The 21,410-nt window shown below is 34.2% G+C and overlaps 1 protein-coding gene and 2 long non-coding RNA genes across 17 annotated transcripts in view; 1 reads left to right on the plus strand and 2 right to left on the minus strand.

Moving 5' to 3' along the window:
• Nucleotides 1-21,410, plus strand: part of nAChRalpha4 (nicotinic acetylcholine receptor alpha4) — a 369,922-nt gene that overhangs the window by 290,157 nt on the left and 58,355 nt on the right. For 9 of the 10 annotated variants that reach the window (XM_069112189.1, XM_069112187.1, XM_069112190.1 and 6 more), the window contains one exon: nucleotides 3,125-3,261. In XM_069112189.1, coding sequence (XP_068968290.1) covers nucleotides 3,125-3,261 — 137 coding nt within the window. Of the gene's footprint in view, nucleotides 1-3,124; nucleotides 3,262-4,633; nucleotides 4,994-21,410 lie in introns of those variants that run through there. The other variant, XM_069112196.1, reaches the window with a different exon arrangement.
• LOC138179429 (uncharacterized) overlaps nucleotides 15,332-21,410 on the minus strand; it is a 70,020-nt gene continuing 63,941 nt past the window's right edge. Inside the window, exon 2 of the long non-coding RNA XR_011173051.1 lies at nucleotides 15,332-16,211. This is a non-coding gene — a long non-coding RNA (uncharacterized LOC138179429). The remainder of the gene's footprint in view (nucleotides 16,212-21,410) is intronic.
• Nucleotides 16,348-21,410, minus strand: part of LOC138179425 (uncharacterized) — a 58,769-nt gene continuing 53,706 nt past the window's right edge. For 2 of the 6 annotated variants that reach the window (XR_011173044.1, XR_011173043.1), the window contains exons 8-9: nucleotides 18,534-20,085; nucleotides 16,348-18,319 (exon numbers count right to left, since the gene is read on the minus strand). This is a non-coding gene — a long non-coding RNA (uncharacterized LOC138179425). The remainder of the gene's footprint in view (nucleotides 18,320-18,533; nucleotides 20,086-21,410) is intronic. The other 4 variants (XR_011173042.1, XR_011173045.1, XR_011173041.1 and 1 more) reach the window with 4 other exon arrangements.

Consider the following 21,410-nt stretch of genomic DNA (forward strand, 5'->3'; position numbering starts at 1 on the left):
AATATATACTTTCTAAAGAAATTATAACTATCAAATTTATCTAACTCTGCTTTATTATGTACAAAATTTATATACAAATAAATTATTGCTTTGCAAGAAGAAAAATAATATATTCTTTCTAAGGAAATTATAACTATCAAATTTATCTAACCCTGCTTTATTATGTACATAATTTATATACAAATAAATTATTGCTTTGCAAGAAGAAAAATAATATATTCTTTCTAAGGAAATTATAACTATCAAATTTATCTAACCCTGCTTTATTATGTACATAATTTATATACAAATAAATTATTGCTTTGCAAGAAGAAAAATAATATATTCTTTCTAAGGAAATTATAACTATCAAATTTATCTAACCCTGCTTTATTATGTACATAATTTATATACAAATAAATTATTGCTTTGCAAGAAGAAAAATAATATATTCTTTCTAAGGAAATTATAACTATGAAATTTATCTAACCCTGCTTTATTATGTACATAATTTATATACGAATAAAATATTGTTTTACAAGAAAAATAAAATATTCTTTCTAAGGAAATTATAACCATGAAATTTATTTAACCCTGCTTAATTATCCACATAATTTACACTTTCACAGAAGGATGTGCTTAAATTAGAAGTCGTAGGGAAACGTATTAGGGAAGGAGAAGAAATCCAGCGTCTCGGTTTATCCGTTTCCTGCTGAATGCTTCAATTATTTCGTGACGTCAAATAAGCAGCGTAGCTTGCTGGAAAATCAAATTACAAGATCGTTTCACGAATGCGTCATACGTTCGAAGTTGAACGTGGTCGTGGTGATAGTGTTCTCTTTATTCTCGATATTAGACAAGATCCAATTTACCGTGAGTTCGGAAGGTGTGTCAACTATCAATATAGAACAATATTGACCCAATTGTACCGTGGAAGGCAGTCTGTGTGCTAACGTACTATAAACCCGATAGATCCTGTTGTTCGTGGCCGGAAACGTAACTCGGAAACTCGGGATTAATAACGGCGGAACGTGTCGCAGCAAGATAACTATCTAAGACATTCTACTTTCCGTAACCAAAGCACACAGTGATCTGGATCGAAGATTCGGAAACATTTTGCCAAAGATCAACTTTCTCGAATTGCCATTCTGAAATTGAATTTGTATTGTTATTATTTTCCTAATGTTTAATTAACACTGTAATTACTAGGCTGGTTAGAACGAACAGTTTGTAATTTTTTGTAGAAATTTTGTAAATTGACGACGGTACGTTTTGGGTGCTTCGAATTACATGAATTATTATACATTTATTAATTATTTTGAATATCATTCAGTTTGAAATGTAGAGCTTATCTTATACTTATTGCTTTCTTATTGTATTCTATATATTTTGATAACATATTTATAGGATTTATTTATTCAGAAATATTAGAAATTAGGATTTCTATCCTATATAATAAGTTAGAAAAAAAGTTAGAAAAACGACAGAAAAAAAGTTTATTTAAATAATTGTTATAGCACTTTAGAGTTTATTTTTTTTAAAGAACACTTTTTTTTTAAAACCGCCAAATTTTTTAATTTTACATTTCTTTCTGCCGTTGTTTTGTTCACCCAGAAGAAAAATATATAATAATTTAATCCTTTTTTGGTTTTTCGTTTCCGCGAAGAATTACGAGGTGGATCTTTCCCGCCGATTGAAGACTGCAGCGACGATACGCCCATGAAATAGGCATAAAAATCTGTTATAATTTTTTTTTTTTACTTTAAAAAAATCTTTTTGTATTCGTTAAATATATATAAAACCATACCTCAAAATTCAATAACTCCATTTCTTTCTTCCCCTTCTAAAAAAAATCACCAAAAAGCGCTGTTTTAGAACATTCTAATTCAGGACACCCCCTTAACATTTACAGATATATGCAAATTGATATCGCGAACTATCGTATACCAATGTATTAGTTGCAGTCCACGGATAATATGAATTTTTGAGAAATTTTTCGTCGTATCTGTTTAAAATCATCGAGTAACAGTAAACTTTCAACAGTAAAATCAATGGATCAACCAAAGAACCCTAAAGTACTTTCAGGAGCACACGCGAACATGATCTTCCTTTTAGGGCTAAAACGCAATGTACGACCAAAGAGTGTCCGGAGCAGATTTAGATAGAACTCGACCGAACGCTCTATAATGAATTACATTTCCTGCCATTACAAAAGTCTTCTACTGTCTCTCAAATTGCAACAAATCTTAAAGCCACTCGTTCAGAATATTCGATATCCTTGAAATGCAAACAATGAATGACGAATCGATGTAGTCTTTTAATTGCAAAACGCGTGTTAAATAGAGCAATTTGTTCGATGCTAATTGTCACGTTCGGTACCGTTAACTGACGTTTAATGCAACTGGCAATAAGTTCCACTTTCGGTTAACCTGCTATGTGCGGGAATATTGGCACGGAAGAGGATTAAAATTGTTCGAAACTAAATTATCAATATGCAACGATTTATTCAAATCTTACTCGATTTCGATATTGACGATTGACTGACAGACTGACGGATGTAAACTCTTCGGTTAACAAATGATAACTGACTCTTCGGTAGACGAATGGTGATTACCACTGACTGCTCTAAGTGTCGCTACATTTATTTATATCTGCCAGAGATGAAAAGACATCTTTTTTTTTGAAAATGTTTGGGAAGATCTTCAACGTTTGTTTAAACTACCGACTTTGTTTACAATTTTAAACGGTCTTAATATCGTTATAAAAACATAGTTAGGTAAATAAAAAAACATAGTTAGATAAATTTATCGCAAGATATAGCTTTTCGCGGCTTTAACTGCCTTTCACTTCAAACACCGTAAACACGGTTTCAAATAAACCTTTTAAATTACCTTGATTTACTTTGAAAGAATTTACCAATTATTTGCTTACGTAGTTTATCGAATGTACATATTATACATGCGTTTTTGATTAGTTTTTCGAGTCACGGGTCGCGTGTTCCAATTTTGTTTTCGCGTTACGAGTCGTACGAGGCGCGGGACGTGACACTAATACTCGCATTTCACATCATCTTACTTAAACGCGTGGCGTTCGATATTTCATCGATGGTAAAATTCAGTTTTAATGGAATAAATTATCATTACAGGTCACGCTCTCCATTTCCATTCTCATCAGCCTTCACGTGTTTTTCCTGCTGGTCGTCGAGATCATTCCACCTACGTCGCTGGTCGTGCCTCTGCTTGGAAAGTACCTGATATTCGCCATGATACTCGTCTCGATAAGGTAAGTGCTCGAAACATATTCCGAATAATTCAAATAGTCGTCTGTTAGCACAGACTTCTCCGGTATATCGCACTGTACAAAGGTTCCAATATGATCTTCGAGCGGCGCAAGTTTCGCATTTGCCCGGAAACACGTTCACCGAGTTCGCCGCGTATTTGCGGTTGCATCCAAGCAGAAACGTCAAGTGGTTTGCAGACAAGCTGCAAACTTTACCTTCGTACAAAAAATATTTATTCGTTCCCAGAGATAAATACGCTGGGAATCGAAGTTTTTCTCGCTTCCGCGAACCTGTAAATCAAATTTAGTTTATTGTAGCGATTCAATTTTTCCAATTGAATTTCACGCACGCGTAAATCTCGCTGCGTTCGATCGCCGCGTTTCGCTTTACCTTTTCTCATATTATTCGCGAAAGTTAGGTTGTGGGTGACAGACATAACGTAATTTCGTTTCATTTGTTAACGGCCTATAGCCCAATTATACGCGTACCTGCCTGAATATTAACACTAGAACTACGGATAGTTAACACGAAGCTATTTCTACCAAAGCCATTGAAAATGACTGGTCTTTAAAAAATACGTAACAATAGAATATTTTTATATTTATTGATTTATTACTTTCTCACAGAAGCAATTCCATGTTATGTAGTACATTTTTGGTATTTTTAATCCATCTGGGACCATCATCCCTAAACAAGGATTGGCACATTTATGAAATTATAGAACCAGTCGTTTTGACTGCTGTGGTATTTCTAGTGTTAGCATCTAGCGATCTAGCGATCGATCCGGAATTTTCCTGACAACTGATACCGTCATATCGAATGACACGCAGTACAAATTTTAAAAACGTGCGGAAAGTTGTACAAAACGAGGAAACTGGTTAATTGAGGTTCGATGAACAAATATAGCATCCTTTTACACTTTGACCCAGTCGTTTTGGCTGGTATTGGTATAAGTAGCCTTGATACAAAATTATTTTCAATTTGAATACATAAGTCATTACATCATTGCGGAAAAAATATAAAATAAAGTAGGAATTTTAAAATAAAATTGTAAAACCAGTCAATGTGGCTGGTGTGGTAGTTCTAGTGTTAAGCGTCCATTGATGAAACCTCTGACTTCTGAATTTGAATTGCGTTGTCCAAGATATTGTTTGACATGCTCTGCCTCTATTCTTGTATCGTACGATTTGTCGTTATCGGTGGATCTGGAGTTGTGTTAGCAGATTTTTACGTAGAATCGAGAGCGGATTTTGAAAGCGAAACGTACCTGGAATAGAGAAATTAGTGCGATTACAATTACTGTGATTTTCCTAAGACACTTGAGAACACTTCAACTTACCTAAGATACGATATACTTGATCTTCTTGTGTATAGTGGTACTCTGGTGGTTTTGATCCATTTTGGTCAGCCTGAAGACTCGCAGATACCTGTGGCGGCATATTGTGTTCAGTCCGTGAGACTGAGCAACACTATGCAAAATTTCATTGTATTATCGAGTGTTGAAGAAAAAGATCGTTTGAGAACAGGTTTCTTAAAATTCTTTCTACAGTTTCCTCATTGTACTGTATTTTTATTTCATACAATGGTTCAGCTTTGATCGATTATATATGAAACTAAGAAATGTTGAATGAACTTGAAAACTACACTTAAAATGCATTATTTAAAGTGAGACAACGTGTAGTGTTAATGTGTCATTTATGTTACTTCTGAATTTCTTAATTCTTTCCAATCGAGGATTACTCGAATACAATTAAATATCCATTAACTCTTAAATATTTGGTATTTATTTTACAAGCAAATGACATGATAAAATGACAATATTATTCCAAGCTATAGCTACGATAAATAAATCGCAGAAAGTTTTGTTTTTATGCTATACATATCTTTCCATCTTCAGGTGTATTAGCTTAACCAATCGTAACATGGTTTCCATTGAATAAATCGTTTCTGTGCAACTAAGATAGAGAAGCAGACTACTATATACTTTAATACGTTAATGAATGTCGAAATGAAAAGGAACATTCGAAAGGAAAACTGAAAACTGGATGTTTTACTGCGGGACATAATTACAAACCACGCCTCGACGTTTAAGGAAATTATCTTTAATTGACTTAACTATAAACACTCGCACGAAACTTTCAGACAATATCTTGCCTGTAATCTAAATTAGACTTTAAGGTTGGATAACTTGTAAAAGTGACGTACGCTGATGAGAATTCTTAAATTGAAAGTAATTAACTTTTAACTTTAATTTATCATATATTTATACAAGGACAAGGAGAGGAAGAGCAATATAGTTGCTTGACGATTTTTTAAATAAAAAATAACAGAATAATTTAAATTGTTGGAACGAAATGATTCAAATCGATGATGCAAACTTTATATCGTAGTATGCGAATTCAAAACTTAAATGATCTTATGAAAAAGATCTTTAGGACAAAATAACATTGCTCATAGTTGTACACGTATAAGCAATGTTACACGAGTCCCTTCAAGTAGTGTAACTTTGTCCTGACTGTTTTCCTAAAATCATAAATAAAAGATAAAAGATATTTAGGTGTTTCTATTTACATAGATACCACAACATATAGGCATATACACGGTAAAATAAATATATATGTATTATGTATACAGGGTGGTTGGTAATTGGTGGTACAAACGGAAAGGAGGTGATTCTACGCAAAAAAAGAAGTCGAAAATATAGAATAAAACTTTTTTTTTTTAATTTTTCCATCGAGACAACGATCTACAGTGAGATCCGTTATAACGTACCGCACGCGTACCGAGCGAAAATTCAAAGTCGATTTTCTCGAAAACAAAGCCTCAAATGAAAAATTTTTATTCTATATTTCCGACTTCTTTTTTCGCGTAGAATCACCCCCTTTCCGCTTATACTACCAGTTACCAACCACCCTGTATAACACAATATGTAGAAATTAAAAGAACAACTAATCGAATAATACCGAATAGCTTGAGTAAAAAATAACGACAAAATAATAATAATTAAATATTGCAAAAATTAAGCAGTTGAGTGAAAGAATGTTCTCTCTAAAAGTAAGAGAAAAAATAAAACCAAATAAAAATGATTTATTTACTACTAAAATTACCTGATATTTTTATTCAATTTGAAAAAGGACGTATGTAAATGTATGTTCTTTTAAAAAGTAAGAGAAAAATTAAATCAGATAAAAATGATTTATTTACTACTAAAATTCCCTGATGTTTTTATTCAATTTGAAAAAGGATGTATGCAATGTCATTGCCGGTTTAAAGAGATTTTCGAATATTTGATATCGAATATCTTAGAGAATCTTGCAGCCTATGAAATGTCTCGCTGTCAACATATTTCACCCTATTTCCCACTTTTCTGGTAACCGTCGTTCATCTTCGTGTATAGAAGCAAACATCTCTACATATTCCATGTATACACGAAACGTCTTGAATTACCGAGAGGGAGAAACAAGTAATGTATATTCTTGACTTGCTACTCGATTCCAAATTGAATTTGCCGGAAGCATACATACGAAGATTCGAGTGCATAACATCTACTAGTTTACTATATTTACAGACTTTTACTTCTAAGTTGCTGCCAATTTCTCCCAAACATTGGATTTTAAATATTTGTTTCTCGGCTGAGAAAATTCTTGGGTTAGTAATTCAATGTTCTGACAAAATTTTAATCAGCTACTTAAAGTCAAAGGAAATTATTAATAATTTTGTAATCTACAAAGTTACGAAATTAATTTTTCTCAGTCTGTCTCAAAACAAATCGATTCTTTATAATCTTCATTTGTTTTATCGTCGAATTTATTTGTATTATTCCTTATCATTTCGATTTGAAGCTTTGAAAATATTATATTCCAATACAATTTGCATGCTTTGTTACGAACACAAATTACGAATTACAGATACGTTACAAATTATTGGTACAGGTTTTGAAATAATTTCATTATTATATAATATATAATATATTATTATATAATAATACAATTTCATATGCAATTGCAAGACATTCTACATATAATAACTGAAAAAAGGAACCCAGTCTTTCGCTTTTTAATCTAATTCTTGTTTCGTCTATATAAACTTCAATTAATCCTGTTACATTAAAAGGATAATGTTTATTACATTATATTTATATATGAGGAATTATATTATGTTATATATAAGGATAATGTTTATAATGTTTAATATATATGTTATATTATAATGTAATATATAATGTATATTATGTATTATATTATATTATACATTATAATAAACATTATAATAATATTATAATATTATTAATATATATATTATTCACATCTACGTTTTAAATAACAAGATTCAAGAGAAAGTAACAAATCGAATAGTTTTTTATAGGATGCATTCAGACATTCATGTAAACTAAAATACACAGAATACGAAAATAATCTGGTAGGTTTATGATACAGATGAGTAAAATCCACTGTCTTTCGAAAGTGTTGGCAAAGGACACATTATCTTCGTAATTGGAGCCTCGAATGCCATGAATTACCGTACATTTGGCAGTGCTTCCAATGCTGCAGTTTTTTTAGTTACAGAGATATCACGAACCTGAAATGCTCGTTCGGGTAACATCCCGTGGGCGAAGGTCAAGATTGACGTATTTGAGATATTGCACGAGATATATGCCAAGTTAGGAAGATTGGATTTATTGTAGAATTGAGCATGGGCAGCTGGTATCGTGGTTCCAATGATTGCACGAATTCTATATATAATCGAATATCGTGAGTAATGTTGCATTCAAGGTCGCCTCTTACATTTTTTTATTTTTCTGTAAGTGTATTGCAAGTTGATGTTAGTAACGGTACGACTAGCGAACCCTTTGCTTTGAAACATTTGCGTTTAGGTCTTACAACCCCTGACCACTATGAAGTACATGAGGATGACATCTGTCACAGAAGGGGTTACAAAAGAGGTCACAGAAGGGGTCACGAAAGGTCAAGAAGTCTTCACGTACCTACGTAGACCTGTCTTAACGTTTACGACAAGCCCAAGATCCGTGGGATTAGATCAAACTAAGAGCGAAAAAACAGACTGGCCAACGTGGATTGGCATCAGCATCGTTGTACAAACATTCAGAAGCATAGAAAAACATAGTACAAAAGTACAGAAAATAATGAATATGTATAGATAATGTTTCATTATATGTTATACAAAGTGTTTCATTTTTCTCCTGCCAAACAGTGTCAGCATATTTTATGATTAAGAAAGAAAAGAATAAAATGTTGTTACTAAACACAGGGCAATAAATGCTTTGTTACAGAGTTATGACAAAGATACCGAGATTATAGATGACTGGTTCCTTGTTTGTGTTTACTATTAGCGGTCATTGGAACTGGTCATGTTATTGTGCATTCTAATGCTACGTACATATATAGCTGGTATTAACAATAATTTATAATCTTGGTATTTTTGTTATAACCTGGTAATAAAACATTTACGGCTTCATGTTTATGGAATATCTTTCCCTTATTTTTAATTATTCGTAGAATATGCTGACACTCTTTGGTGGGATCAAAATGAAACACCCTGTATTTATAACGTATAATGATATTCAAGTGTGTTATAAATTTCGTTGCGTATGAACATTTTTGTTAAAGTTGACTGACAGAGGAACAAATGGATGAATTTGTAATAGAAAAATATATTGAAATAGGTATAGGTATAAGTATAAGTACATGTTTACTGTATGCTAATCCACATCCTCACTCTTTCAGTGTTACAATACAATAGAAGAAGGATAGGGAGCACGTTCATATGTTTATAGCAAAGGACATTACCAAAAAGTTAACCTTGGTGTGTAGCTGTAGCTGAGGGCTACAAGAAACAGCAATAGGAATCTCTCTCACTCTTTTAGTGTTACAATACAATAGGAATATATTTTCATCGTTCCTATATTTATAGCAAATAACATTACCAAAAAGTTAACCTTGGTGTGTAGCTGTAGCTGAGGGCTACAAGAAACAGCAATATAAATCTCTTTCACTCTTTTAGTGTGACAATACAGTAGGAATATATTTATAGCAAAGAACATTATCAAAAAGTTAACCTTGGTGTGTAGCTGTAGCTGAGGGCTACAAGAAACAACATTAGGAATCTCTTTCACTCTTTTAGTGTTACAATACAATAGGAACATATTTATAGCAAAGAACATTATCAAAAAGTTAACCTTGGTGTGTAGCTGTAGCTGAGGGCTACAAGAAACAGCAATAGGAATCTCTTTCACTCTTTTAGTATTACAATGCAATAGGAATATATTTATAGCAAAGAACATTATCAAAAAGTTAACCTTGGTGTGTAGCTGTAGCTGAGGGCTACAAGAAACAACATTAGGAATCTCTTTCACTCTTTTAGTGTTACAATACAATAGGAACATATTTATAGCAAAGAACATTATCAAATAGTTAACCTTGGTGTGTAGCTGTAGCTGAGGGCTACAAGAAACAGCAATATAAATCTCTTTCACTCTTTTAGTATTACAATGCAATAGGAATATATTTATTGCAAAGAACATTATCAAAAAGTTAACCTTGGTGTGTAACTGTAGTTGAAGGCTACAAGAGACAGCAATAGGAATCTCTTTCACTCTTTCAGTGTTACAATACAGTGGGAATATACTTATAGCAAAGAACATTATCAAAAAGTTAACCTTGGTGTGTAGCTGTAGTTGAAGGCTACAAGAGACAGCAATAGAAATCTACTTACAGCCCTTTTGTTTCTAGACCTTGTAACCCAAAACAAAATTTATATTCAAGGGCACAATAATAGGAACCTCTCCTTATTTTGGATTTTTTTCACTGAATTCTATTCTCTTCGTAACAGCAATCTTCAGGTCACGGATGTACAAAAGAAAAAGGTGTAGAGTGTTTCTTGAAGAAATTACTTCAACAATTTTTATATCCTGAATTTTCTATTTCTTCGATTAACTAAATTACGATTGAGAAAATGATATAGAGGATCATGTGTATTCGTTCGAGCCACATAAAATCCGGCACAATGACCTCTTGAATTTGGCACTGAATAATACAACACACAGCACTGTTCAAATATTTTCACACGATTAATAAGAACAATGTTCAAGATTTCGTTTCTTCGTCGATTTACTGCCTCGACACGTTGTTCTAAAAACTATCTGATTTACTGCTTACTATCGATACATCTTACAGAATCTTGGAAGCACGTCACGTTCGCTGAGTTTCTCCACGGCGGATGGAAATTAGGATTTTCGTATAAAACTCTTCTCACAGCCTGATCAGGCAATCCCACAGCGAGAACATGTTGAATACCTGAATGTTCTAGAGAATTGGTAATGGCTTTCCTCGTTGCTTCAATATCCCACTATCTTCCAACTCTGTAGACTCTAAGCACCGGTTTCATTTTTGAATCTACGCCTCGTGGTTTTGAAATTTCGCAGTCCAAAGTGTGCATATAATGATTGTCGCAACGTGTTCCATTGTGCACCATGATAATCATTGAAATATACCGCTGTACGTGTTTCACGCTTTTCCAGCCAAACTTTTTGGTATATTTTATGGATATAAATAAAAAAAAGAAAGAATGTTACGTAAATATACAGTGGCTCACTATAGTCTGTGAACACTGATCACAGGAAACATTATATTCATTTTGTACGTGTTATACGTATAAAGTATTTTGAAATTTTGTTAGACCTGTACTACGACGCTATTTTGCCTGAATTGATTTCTTCGGTGTTCATAAAATGCGAAGAAGATATTTTTGAATTTACGAACGTGGATATAATGGACTTATTTCTCTAATATTTAATCTTTAGTGTACTTTAATGAAAAGAGGGATTATTTTAATAAGTGGAGAGATAAAAGGGAATTTGTTAGGAAGAAAATAAAAATGCTTTTATTTTACAACTTCCCAGTAACTTTTTAAATAAGCAGATTAAATCAGCGGGTATAAACTGAGGATTAAAAACTTTTTACAATGCACCATCGTTCCTGTAAGTACGTCTCTCCGTTACAAAACATTTTTAAATACTATCAGAAAATAAACAAAGATACGCATTATGTATCTCTTCGTATGAAACACCAAAAACAATAATTTTATCCGAGGCTCGAAGAATATTTCCTATAGACTTAAATTACGAGACTGCGAATTTTTATGAATTCTTCACAAAATTACAAAACATTTACGTAATATCAAAATATATATAAAATATCCGAAACATAGTGTTTTCTGTAATACCTGGTAAGCAGAACAATTTTCTACCTTTAGAAAGGCCTAAGTTTCTTAATTATATCGCCAAAAATGTGAATTTCCATAGAAGTCCAGTCTATGAACTACATTCTGCGATATATAGCGTGACATAAAATTACGTTGTAAATTTCCATTACAATGTACAACAATGCAATGTAAACTACGTAAATCGTAAGACTTACTTCTGTTACTTGGATTAGTATAGAGGGAACTATACACGTGCGTTTTATTGCCACGCCAGTGATTTGCCTCTACAGCGTGGGATTTATGGCCGAGTTGTCCCCCTTTCGATTTCCCGCTATTCGTCGTTTCGCCTTCTACGTCGTTTCCTCCGCACCGCATCGTCTTTCTTATCATCAAAATTTTGTGTCACATGCCGGATATATGTAGGTATCTGTTCGCGATTCCAATTTAATGGCGCGGTGTTCTCGTGTCGAGTGATCAAACCGACTGACTTTACACAGTCTGATTTAACTCTGATCTTTCTACTTCTCATGCGGCCGCTGTTCCTGGCGATAACACGAAACGACTCAACTCCGATTGTCCCACATAATATTTTCCAAGATTCAACGTAGCCACTGAAAAGTGCCGCGTTCTGCATACAATTTTATCAGTTTAAATATAAACACGCGCGGTCCTGAGAAACATTTGGAAATTATAAATGCGATTTTTGGCAATCTGACTAATGAAAAAGGGAAAAATATACAGAGAGCGTTAGGCGGAGCTTTAGATTAAACAATCGCAAACAGCGATTAACAATTTAATTTATCAGTTTATTAGGTGTTCTAACGAATAATCGAAATATTTCAATGAAACTCAAAGTTTGTTTAAAACAAAATACAAGTAGTTCGAGTTAAATATTTGCCGCTGCTTTCTACGACTTTAAGCCATCCATCAGGCAAATGATGATGAGATTCCATCACGGAAAAATGCTGTGTCTCTAGATGAGATCGATTATTCAGTTGTACGCTGAATATATTAAAATATGGGTTGAACAAGTCGTAATTCATCTGTACTTCTGCCATTTATCGAATGCTGCTAACAATAGGTAATAAATCTTGCATTGTTTTTACCAATATGAAAATTACAATAGAATGTAATTTAGAATTATTCATAAAAATTTTAAAAAGAATTATATGTCTTCTGTTCAGAGATCGTCTTTTCAACGTGAAATGTCCTAAACGATACAAAGCTACTTCACATTTTTATATCACGACATTGTACCACACCAGAAAAATTTACTTATAATTCTCAATGAGAATTGATCGTAAAATTCATCCAAATAAAAAAAGACATTTTTATACAATGTGAAATACAAAATATACAGAACTTTGAAAACTTACAATTGTTAGTATTTATTGGTATAATATAGCAACCTAGTATAGAAGAGAAACTATTGAATTCACATACTTAACCCCTTAATCTACTATTTACGTTCGAGAATTTTGGTCCGAAAACGTAAACAAGCTATTATATATTATATTATACAGGGTGGTTGGTAACTGGTGGTACAAGCGGAAAAGGGGTGATTCTACGCGAAAAAAGAAGTCGAAAATATAGAATAAAAATTTTTCGTTTGAGGCTTTGTTTTCGAGAAAATCGACTTTGAATTTTCGCTCGGTACGCGTGCGGTATGTTATAACGGATCTCACTGTAGATCGTTGTCTCGATGGAAAAATAAAAAAAAAAATTTTTTTTTAAATTTTTATTCTATATTTTCGACTTCTTTTTTCGCGTAGAATCACCCCCTTTCCGCTTGTACCACCAGTTACCAACCACCCTGTATATTATATTTGGCCCGATCATCGTGCTACGGGCTATGCCCGTAATATTTACGTTTGGTCCGATCATCGTACTACAGACTATACCCATAGTTGTAGGTTAAGGGGTTAAACTGCAGTATATTTATTCATTACAATACATTGTACATTGTACAAATAAGAAACAACAACGATATATATCACATATAAAATGCAACTGTATTTGTACTTTACAGTCATTGTACGTATATTTACAAATGAAAAATAGCAGCGATATATAAACCACAGATATGTGTGTTTCATAACAAGATTCATAACATAATGTTCTAATGTAATATGTTTAACCTCTTAATCTACAACCACGGGCATAGCCCGTAGTGCGATGATCGGACCAAACGTAAATATTACGGGCATTCTCGAACGTAAATCGTAGGTTAAGGGGTTAAAGTAGCTTATATCGAAAAATTATGCAGAGAATGCTCAAACTCTCATATGCACAACCGTTTTAAATATTTTCCTCTTAAAATCAAAAGAATCGTAGAATGCAATAGATAATAATAATAATCATAATAATAGTTAATAATAGTAATCATAACAATAATTATAGATAATATAATAATAATAATAGGTAATTACAATCATAATAATAATTATAGATAATAATATAATAATAATAACAGGTAATAATAATAATCATAATCGCGTGTACATTAGAAAAGAAAAGGATTTTGACACGCGGTTCCGTTTGCTTCTCGTACTTTCTTTTATAGCTTTTCAGCATAGAACTAAAATTGCTGATTAGAGTGGCAAAAACTATACATATGTATATATGTTTGGATGTAGAAAAAATGGCGAAAAGAGTGGCCCGTTTTCATTCGTTGCGCCGGTTTCATTTTCCTTGCACCTTATCGGAATGCGAGTTGTCGAAAGTCTTCCTGATTATCAAAGTGCGTCATCGCGATATTCAACCGCCAAACAAAAGGTTTTTGTTTTCGGATCTGGGTTATCACACAAATGGACCGTGCGGCCCACCTTATTCTGAACAGGTAGACACGCTATTCGAACGAAACGTTTATAATGTGCATCGGCGATATTAATTCGAAACGAGTGTGTCGACGATCACGCTGCCAAAGTTTTCAAAAAATACACGGCTTTCGCAGACAGCATTTTACACGAAGGCTTTTTAATCTGTCTCTAAAATCAAACAAAATATGGATATTTCATGTATTGTAATAAATTTCATTTTACAATTCATTACGCGTTCATTTATTCGTACAAAGATATTTCTTTTATTATATATAGCCAGCGAGCAATATTATTTCAAAATTTCGATCCTTTATATTAATAAGTTTTTAATATGCTTGCTATGTTTACTGACCATATTTCTGTGCAACTGTTAAACCTGCAGTGCAAATAACCAAAGAGTTGAAGACTAAATGTCGACCTTTAACTTTCAAACCTGAAACTACTACTGGGAGATTTCATTCGCTTTTATTGATATTTTATTAACGTTCTTATCAAACACGTTTTATATTACAGTGAATAGGAATAATTGTTTTATCGTCATTCAAAAATCTAAAGCGCAAACTATTCTACACAATTAAACCACTTGTTCTCCTTCATGGAAAAATAATTTGGAGAATTTTTTGAAACTGCTTCGTGCTTTTTGCAATCTTTTTAACGTGTTTATACTTTGAACTTGGAGTAACATAAATAAATTACAGTATAATAAACAAGCATACACAAACGGACTATATTATTTCATATAATTCTGCGTTCGATGCTAACTTTTGGAACTTTGCAAGCCCAGACATCGACAAATATGTTCGACTCTTCCTTTACACTGGGTAAACACGTTTGATCTAGCTTGAAACAAGTTTCGGGATTAGTTTCATGCTCGTTCCGCCTAGAGGCGATTATAGTGTGTAATTTAGAGTGCAATTTGAGCATGAGCCACAATTGCGATACTCCGCGAAATTGAGGCCATTAAGTATTACGATACGCTAATTCACCGAATTCACAAAATTTACTTTTCTTCCGAGAAATTGTTCTACGGATATTTACAACGAAATTTTTATTTAAATTACATCAAAATGTTCTGAATTATTTGCAATGTAAATTTATGCAGCTGTCGTAGCTCTTTGAACTCTGAAGTCATTCTGTCTTTGATTTTCGAATGCTTCTGTATCTCTTCAATGATACTATGATACTATGTTAATGATACTGACCAACTTACATTCGTTGGATCATCACACTCATATAAGCTGAATTTATGTTTAAAATAAATCATGTCGATTTTCAAGTAATTCACGACTCCGTATCTTGGAAAATAGATTTATTTTTAACACGATAGCTTTTTATTTATTTTCTTCAGTCGGCAGTTTTCAAATCGTGCAGGTTTTCATCATCAAAGTTCGAATGGTCAGTTTTAAATCTAGCAAATCACTTACAGACAATTCTTTCTTGGCGAGCATCTTCTTTAGAAATAGCACACGCTTCATTCGCAATTTCTAGTGCGTTTCTCATTCTTCTAATAAGAGAAAAAAGCTTCAAATGTATCTTACTCCCCAGCACATTAAGTCGTTCGCAAATTAATTTATTTAAAAGATTTGCATACTTAATTTGGCATACGCGGTATGAAACACTTTTGTACAGCAACAAAAAAGTTATTCAGATGGTCTGTTTCAAAAGCATAATTAAATCATACATATGCCTACCTATTCCTACATCACCATAAATCATCTAAAGATGTAGTTTAACGCTCTTCAACCTTCTGTTAGTAATTAACAAAACGTAGTGTTTTACAAGTTTCTTGAAATTGATATATCATTCCACTATGACACATGTTAAAAGGTAAATTGTTTTTGCGCGAAACGAAAATTACTCCTATTAACGAAACTTATTACTTAACACTAGAACTGCCGATAGTTAACACGAAGCTATTTTTACCAAAACCAGTGAAAAAGACTGGTCTTTAAAAAATACTTAATAATGGAATATTTTTATATTTGTTGATTTATTACTTTCTTACAGAAGGAATTCCACGTTATGTAGTACAGTTTTGGTATTATTAATCTATCTGGTATCATCATCCCTAAACGAGGGTTGACACATTTATGAAATTGTAGAACCAGTCATTTTGACTGCTGTGGTATTTCTGGTGTTAGCATCTACCGATCGATATAGAATTTTCCTAATAACTGATATCATCATATCGAATGATACGCAGTAGAAATTTTCAAAACGTGTGGCAAGTTGTACAGAAGGAGGAAACCGATTAATTGGGGCTCGATAAACAAATTGCAGAACACTTTTACACTTTGACAAGTACCAATCATTTTGACTATTGGTATTTAGAGTTTGAATACATAAAAAACAAAATAAAATTCGTTATATTATTCTTCTGGTTATCGTTGCGAAAGTCATTACATCATTGCGGAAAAGAAATATAACATGAAGTAGGAATTTTAAAATTTTAAAATAAAATTGTAAAACCAGTCGATTTTACTGGTGTGATAGTTCTAGGGTTAAATTACCATCCAAGTATCTTCGAAGTATTCTCATTACGTAGTCCGAGTATCTCCTTAAAAATTAATGAATTTCGCGATTCAACAGTGAGCACCGAGTAACCGAGAACACGTCGGATCAACTTGATTAACATTTAAACGTTCGTAGCGGTGAGAGACGCGGATAAAACGAGGTATTAACAGCGAATTCTAGCAATGGAATGCGCGCAGCGTGTTTTACATGCGTCTGACAGCTGCATATCCCAATTTTGTACAAATCTGCTGGTTGATAAACGACAGAACATTGACCTCTCGCTGGAAGCAGCGGCATTGAAGAATTTTCACCGCGTTGGAACGAAACTGTCGAAGACACTGCCCTCCCTCTCTCTCCCAACTCCCGAAGAAGAAAAGAAAGGAAAGAAATAAAAGTGGCGAGTATGAAACATAAAAAGAAGTTACACGTGGTGCATGTATCAGGCACGCTGAACGCGTTACAGGTTCGGTTTTTACGTGCAGTAAAATACACATCCAACGCGGGAGACAAAGAGACGGCGATACAGAGGAAGATACAACCGGCGAGGGAAGAAAGGGCAGAGAAAACGGAATAAAGGACCGAATGCAGCGAAAAGTCCTGAAAACGTTAATAACGAACGACCGAACGCGGAGACCGAAATCGTTGCGTCCCAGTTTGCGGCACTTTGTTGTCGACTTTAAAATCTTGGTTTTGTACGGCTCTAACAACCGGCAACACGACCGACAGTTTCTGTAGCTTTGGAGAAGGTCCAGATCCGTGGTCACGGTCTTCTTTCTCTTTCTCTCTCTTTCTCTCTCTCTCTCTTCCCTGTTTTTTCTTCCAGTTCATAAAGCTAATGTCTTGCTTCATCGTTTTTACAATCGGAGGTCGTTTCTTCGACGTCGGCGTGTGTAGGTGAAAGAAACGAAATTTTCATCTGTCGACTGCTCGCCGTGTCTCTTCATCTCGCCTTCACTTTAAAACCTTTGCCACCTAACTCGCTATGAACTGCAACAGAATCCTTTCCCTCTTCGTTTCTTCCTTCTCGTGTCTCTTCTTTTCTCTTCTTCTCCTCCTTCTATCGTTCTCACTGCAATCTCCTGATTCGTTTCTTTATTATACCGTGTGTTTCGTGTCCAACCGTGGTACAAAAGCCCTTTTACGCTTGTTTTATGTAGATTCGTCGTTCTGGCATTCTCTAGTGAGCTTGCACGTTGTTTATTATTCGTACGGTATCTTGTCCCACAGTTTTCGGCAGACCGGAGCAGCAGGATCATAGTTGCTCGAAGGATGTTGCATTTTAATTCTCCTCGAATTCCTGAAAACAGTCTGAGACAGTTTTGGATGTCTTTAAAGCATTGTACAATGGCGACTTTAGCGGTGTGACAACGATCATACCCAAATCCATGTCATTCTATACCACCTGACAGTGAACCATTAGGCTTTGACCTGACCTTAGCACATGGTCCAACATTACATTTTTCGCATTACGTAGGGCAATCAGGATCCTCTCCTTGCTCCTCAACACCTACAAACGCAACATATAAAAACTGCAAGCATTCAATCATTGTAATATTGTACTTGATCATTTTCGTGAATAAAAACCTACAAAAATATAAAAGCACAGTCAAGATAAGCTATAGCTCAGCTATGCTACTCCCTATATAAGCTATAGCTAAGCTACTCCCTTTTTTGTCATTAATTTCACGTGACAGCGACATCGTGCTTCTTCCTTTACTGACCTAAGCTCAATGGCCTTTTCCGTGTCATCTCTTCTTACACTTTTACTTTTTTTTCTTCTTGTATTTTTCTTATTCCACCGCTTTGCGTTCCTCTGGTCCTGGTTAGCTGGCGTTCAACTCCTTCTACTGTTGCAGTACGATTCCGGAAGTCCACAGTGTTTCAATCACAACTTCGTACTAGGTTTACGGTTCGATCGCGATGCTCCTCCAATGAGCCAGCAGAATTTCCAGAATTTATCTAGCGTATCGTTTGCTTTCTGCCTCGTTCTATGTACATCCTGTTTCCCACGCGAGTCCTGTGTCCAAACTTATTCACAGACAGACTACCTCCTTCTTGCAGAGTATTATTTCCGTCTGAAACTCTATTTTACATATGCTAATTTCGTGTCTGAAACTCTATTGTACATATGCTAATCAACTGTCCTAGATGTAATATCAAAATGTACAACATCATCTAACTAATTACCTGAACATACTACAAAAGAAAGGCTCCATGGAAGAGACTCTAGATTTTCTGAGAGACGGGAAAGATTGGTTTATGCAACTTGCTACAGATTCGTTCTGTCCCTGATCGTTCTTAACGTGACACTAATAATCTTCAAAGATGCACACCACCTTAAACACGCAATTGAAAGAAATAATATAAAATAAACATTTTTTAAGAAGATAAGAAACAACTCTGATATGCGTAACCTGAATTTCATACGTCGATACGTAAACACTGGCCCCGCAGCAAACGCGTTTCTTGTAATTTCTCGATCGACTCCCGGTCAGTGGCAGACTGGATAAGCAAGAAGTCATCAGCGAAGGTAATCTGACGAATGATGCAGATGAATGAAGGCATCTGAAGGATCTGTTGTTCATATCGAAAAGAGCATGGATCCTACTACGCTGGTCTGAAATAGCACGGATCTTTCGTATTCGCCGATTTCAAAGGTCCCATCCAGCATTTCAACGAAGAAGGTTTTTTATTCGTCATTTTTCCAATTTCTGGAAATCGTTTTCTCCTTTTGAAAAGCCTGTTAATGCAGTCGTAATGAACGCCTCGCGCGATTGATACCGACACTAAAGCGAAACAATGGTGCCGCCGATCGATCGTGTGCATCCTGGTTACGCTCCTCAGCTACGCGCTCTGAGACAATGCAAATGAAACGGAAGCCATGTCTGCCACGGCAGGAAAAAATTTATGAGCATTGTCCGTGCTTACCGCGCAAGCTGATTCGACGAATAAAACAGATGAACGCCAATGGAAACGTAGATCGATGCTGGGCACGAAGGTGGACCTGCTGTCGGGGATCAATTTAATTTGACGCTGTTTGCCGATGATCCCGTGAATGGGGACGAACGAGTATTCTTTCAGGCCGATTGTTCCTTCCCTTCTCTTCTCTCATCGCGGTTCTTCATCGAGATTTTTTCGCCTTCTGCGGCGATCTTTCACATTGTTTACGCGTTGAAGGGAAATGTTCTTTCGCGTTAAAATTCACGATATTCGAATCGTTGATCGACCTTCGAATAGGATGGTCGCGCGAGGAATAGCTGACTCGACCAAAGTCTGCAATCATTCGGAACTCAGTAGTTACGTAAATGTGCCAGTAGATAACGTTTATTACGCGTGGATTTTGTTCTGTTCGAGGCTAATTTAATTTAATAGCAGCAGGATTTAATTTAGTTCGAAGATATGTTGGAAAAAATTGGAAATTGTACGTTGGAATAATTTACAGATCAGAATAATACTCGGGTGCATTTCTTGCGCGATGAAAACTGGTTATAGATACGACTTTCGAAAAACCGAATAATAAAAGAGTGAAACGAAAGAATGAAACGAAAAAAAAGAAAAAAGTTAAGAATAAAAAGAGCAACCTGCTATTAAATAAACCAAGAAATTATTTTAAAAAAATTTTCTTTTTATATCTCCTATACTTTACATACTTTGCAATTTATCAGCACACATTTATCACATTAAGCACAATTTTTTCAATGTGACAAAATAGCACAAGCGGTGTCTTCATTGAGACAATGTTCTTATCATTGAGATCAGTCGATCTGGGTTATTTGCAGATGTTTGCTCGTTTATTAGGTTTGCAGGGTGTGTTCTTTTCAGCCTACGAGGATCACATATGTTATTATTACTATTCTTTTTTTGTAGCCGCTTAATTATACCTCGATTGTTCCTTTCTTTACTTTGATGACGATTACAAAAAACAATCAGTCAGTGATATTAATTATAGTAATCGTAACGTTATTTTTAAGATAGTCAACATATATCGAAATTGTTAAAGCATACTTTTACTAACATTATTTTTAATAAAACTCTGAATGTAAGTTTCATCCTGAATACGATCGTTTCATTTTGCAACTAATATCTTTACACTAACAAATTATTACAAATATATATGCATAAAGTAGGCTGCAAAGGAAACTCTAAAATCCAATTTTGGCCTCTGATCTTATTTTAGGCAATTAGTAGACATTAATAGAAACGATAATTAATATTAATTATTATAAACAAGACAGCAATAATCAAAGATGCTGCACAGATACCTGAGTTAGGTTACAGACAACTGATTCAATGTGTCTGTTCGATGTCTTGTATTGGCAAATGCATATTTCTGGTCGCATTGTAAACATCGATATCCATAAATTTTATAAAACATCAAATTAAAAACAAAGATAGAATTTGAGTGACGCAGATGCATAAATTTCTTCCTTTCATTTGAACTTTAACTTATTCTATTTTACGATCAAGAGATATGGCAAGAGATAGACAATAAACAGTAGACAAATGATTTCTAAGCGTCGAACTTTGAAAATATTACGAAAATATCGTTTCATGTAACTTTTTTCTGCAATAGCATTTGGTATCCAAAAGCTTACGAA

Source organism: Bombus flavifrons, chromosome 4 (assembly GCF_040668555.2).
Source record: "Bombus flavifrons isolate JBK064 chromosome 4, iyBomFlav1_principal, whole genome shotgun sequence".
Lineage (NCBI taxonomy): Eukaryota > Metazoa > Arthropoda > Insecta > Hymenoptera > Apidae > Bombus > Bombus flavifrons.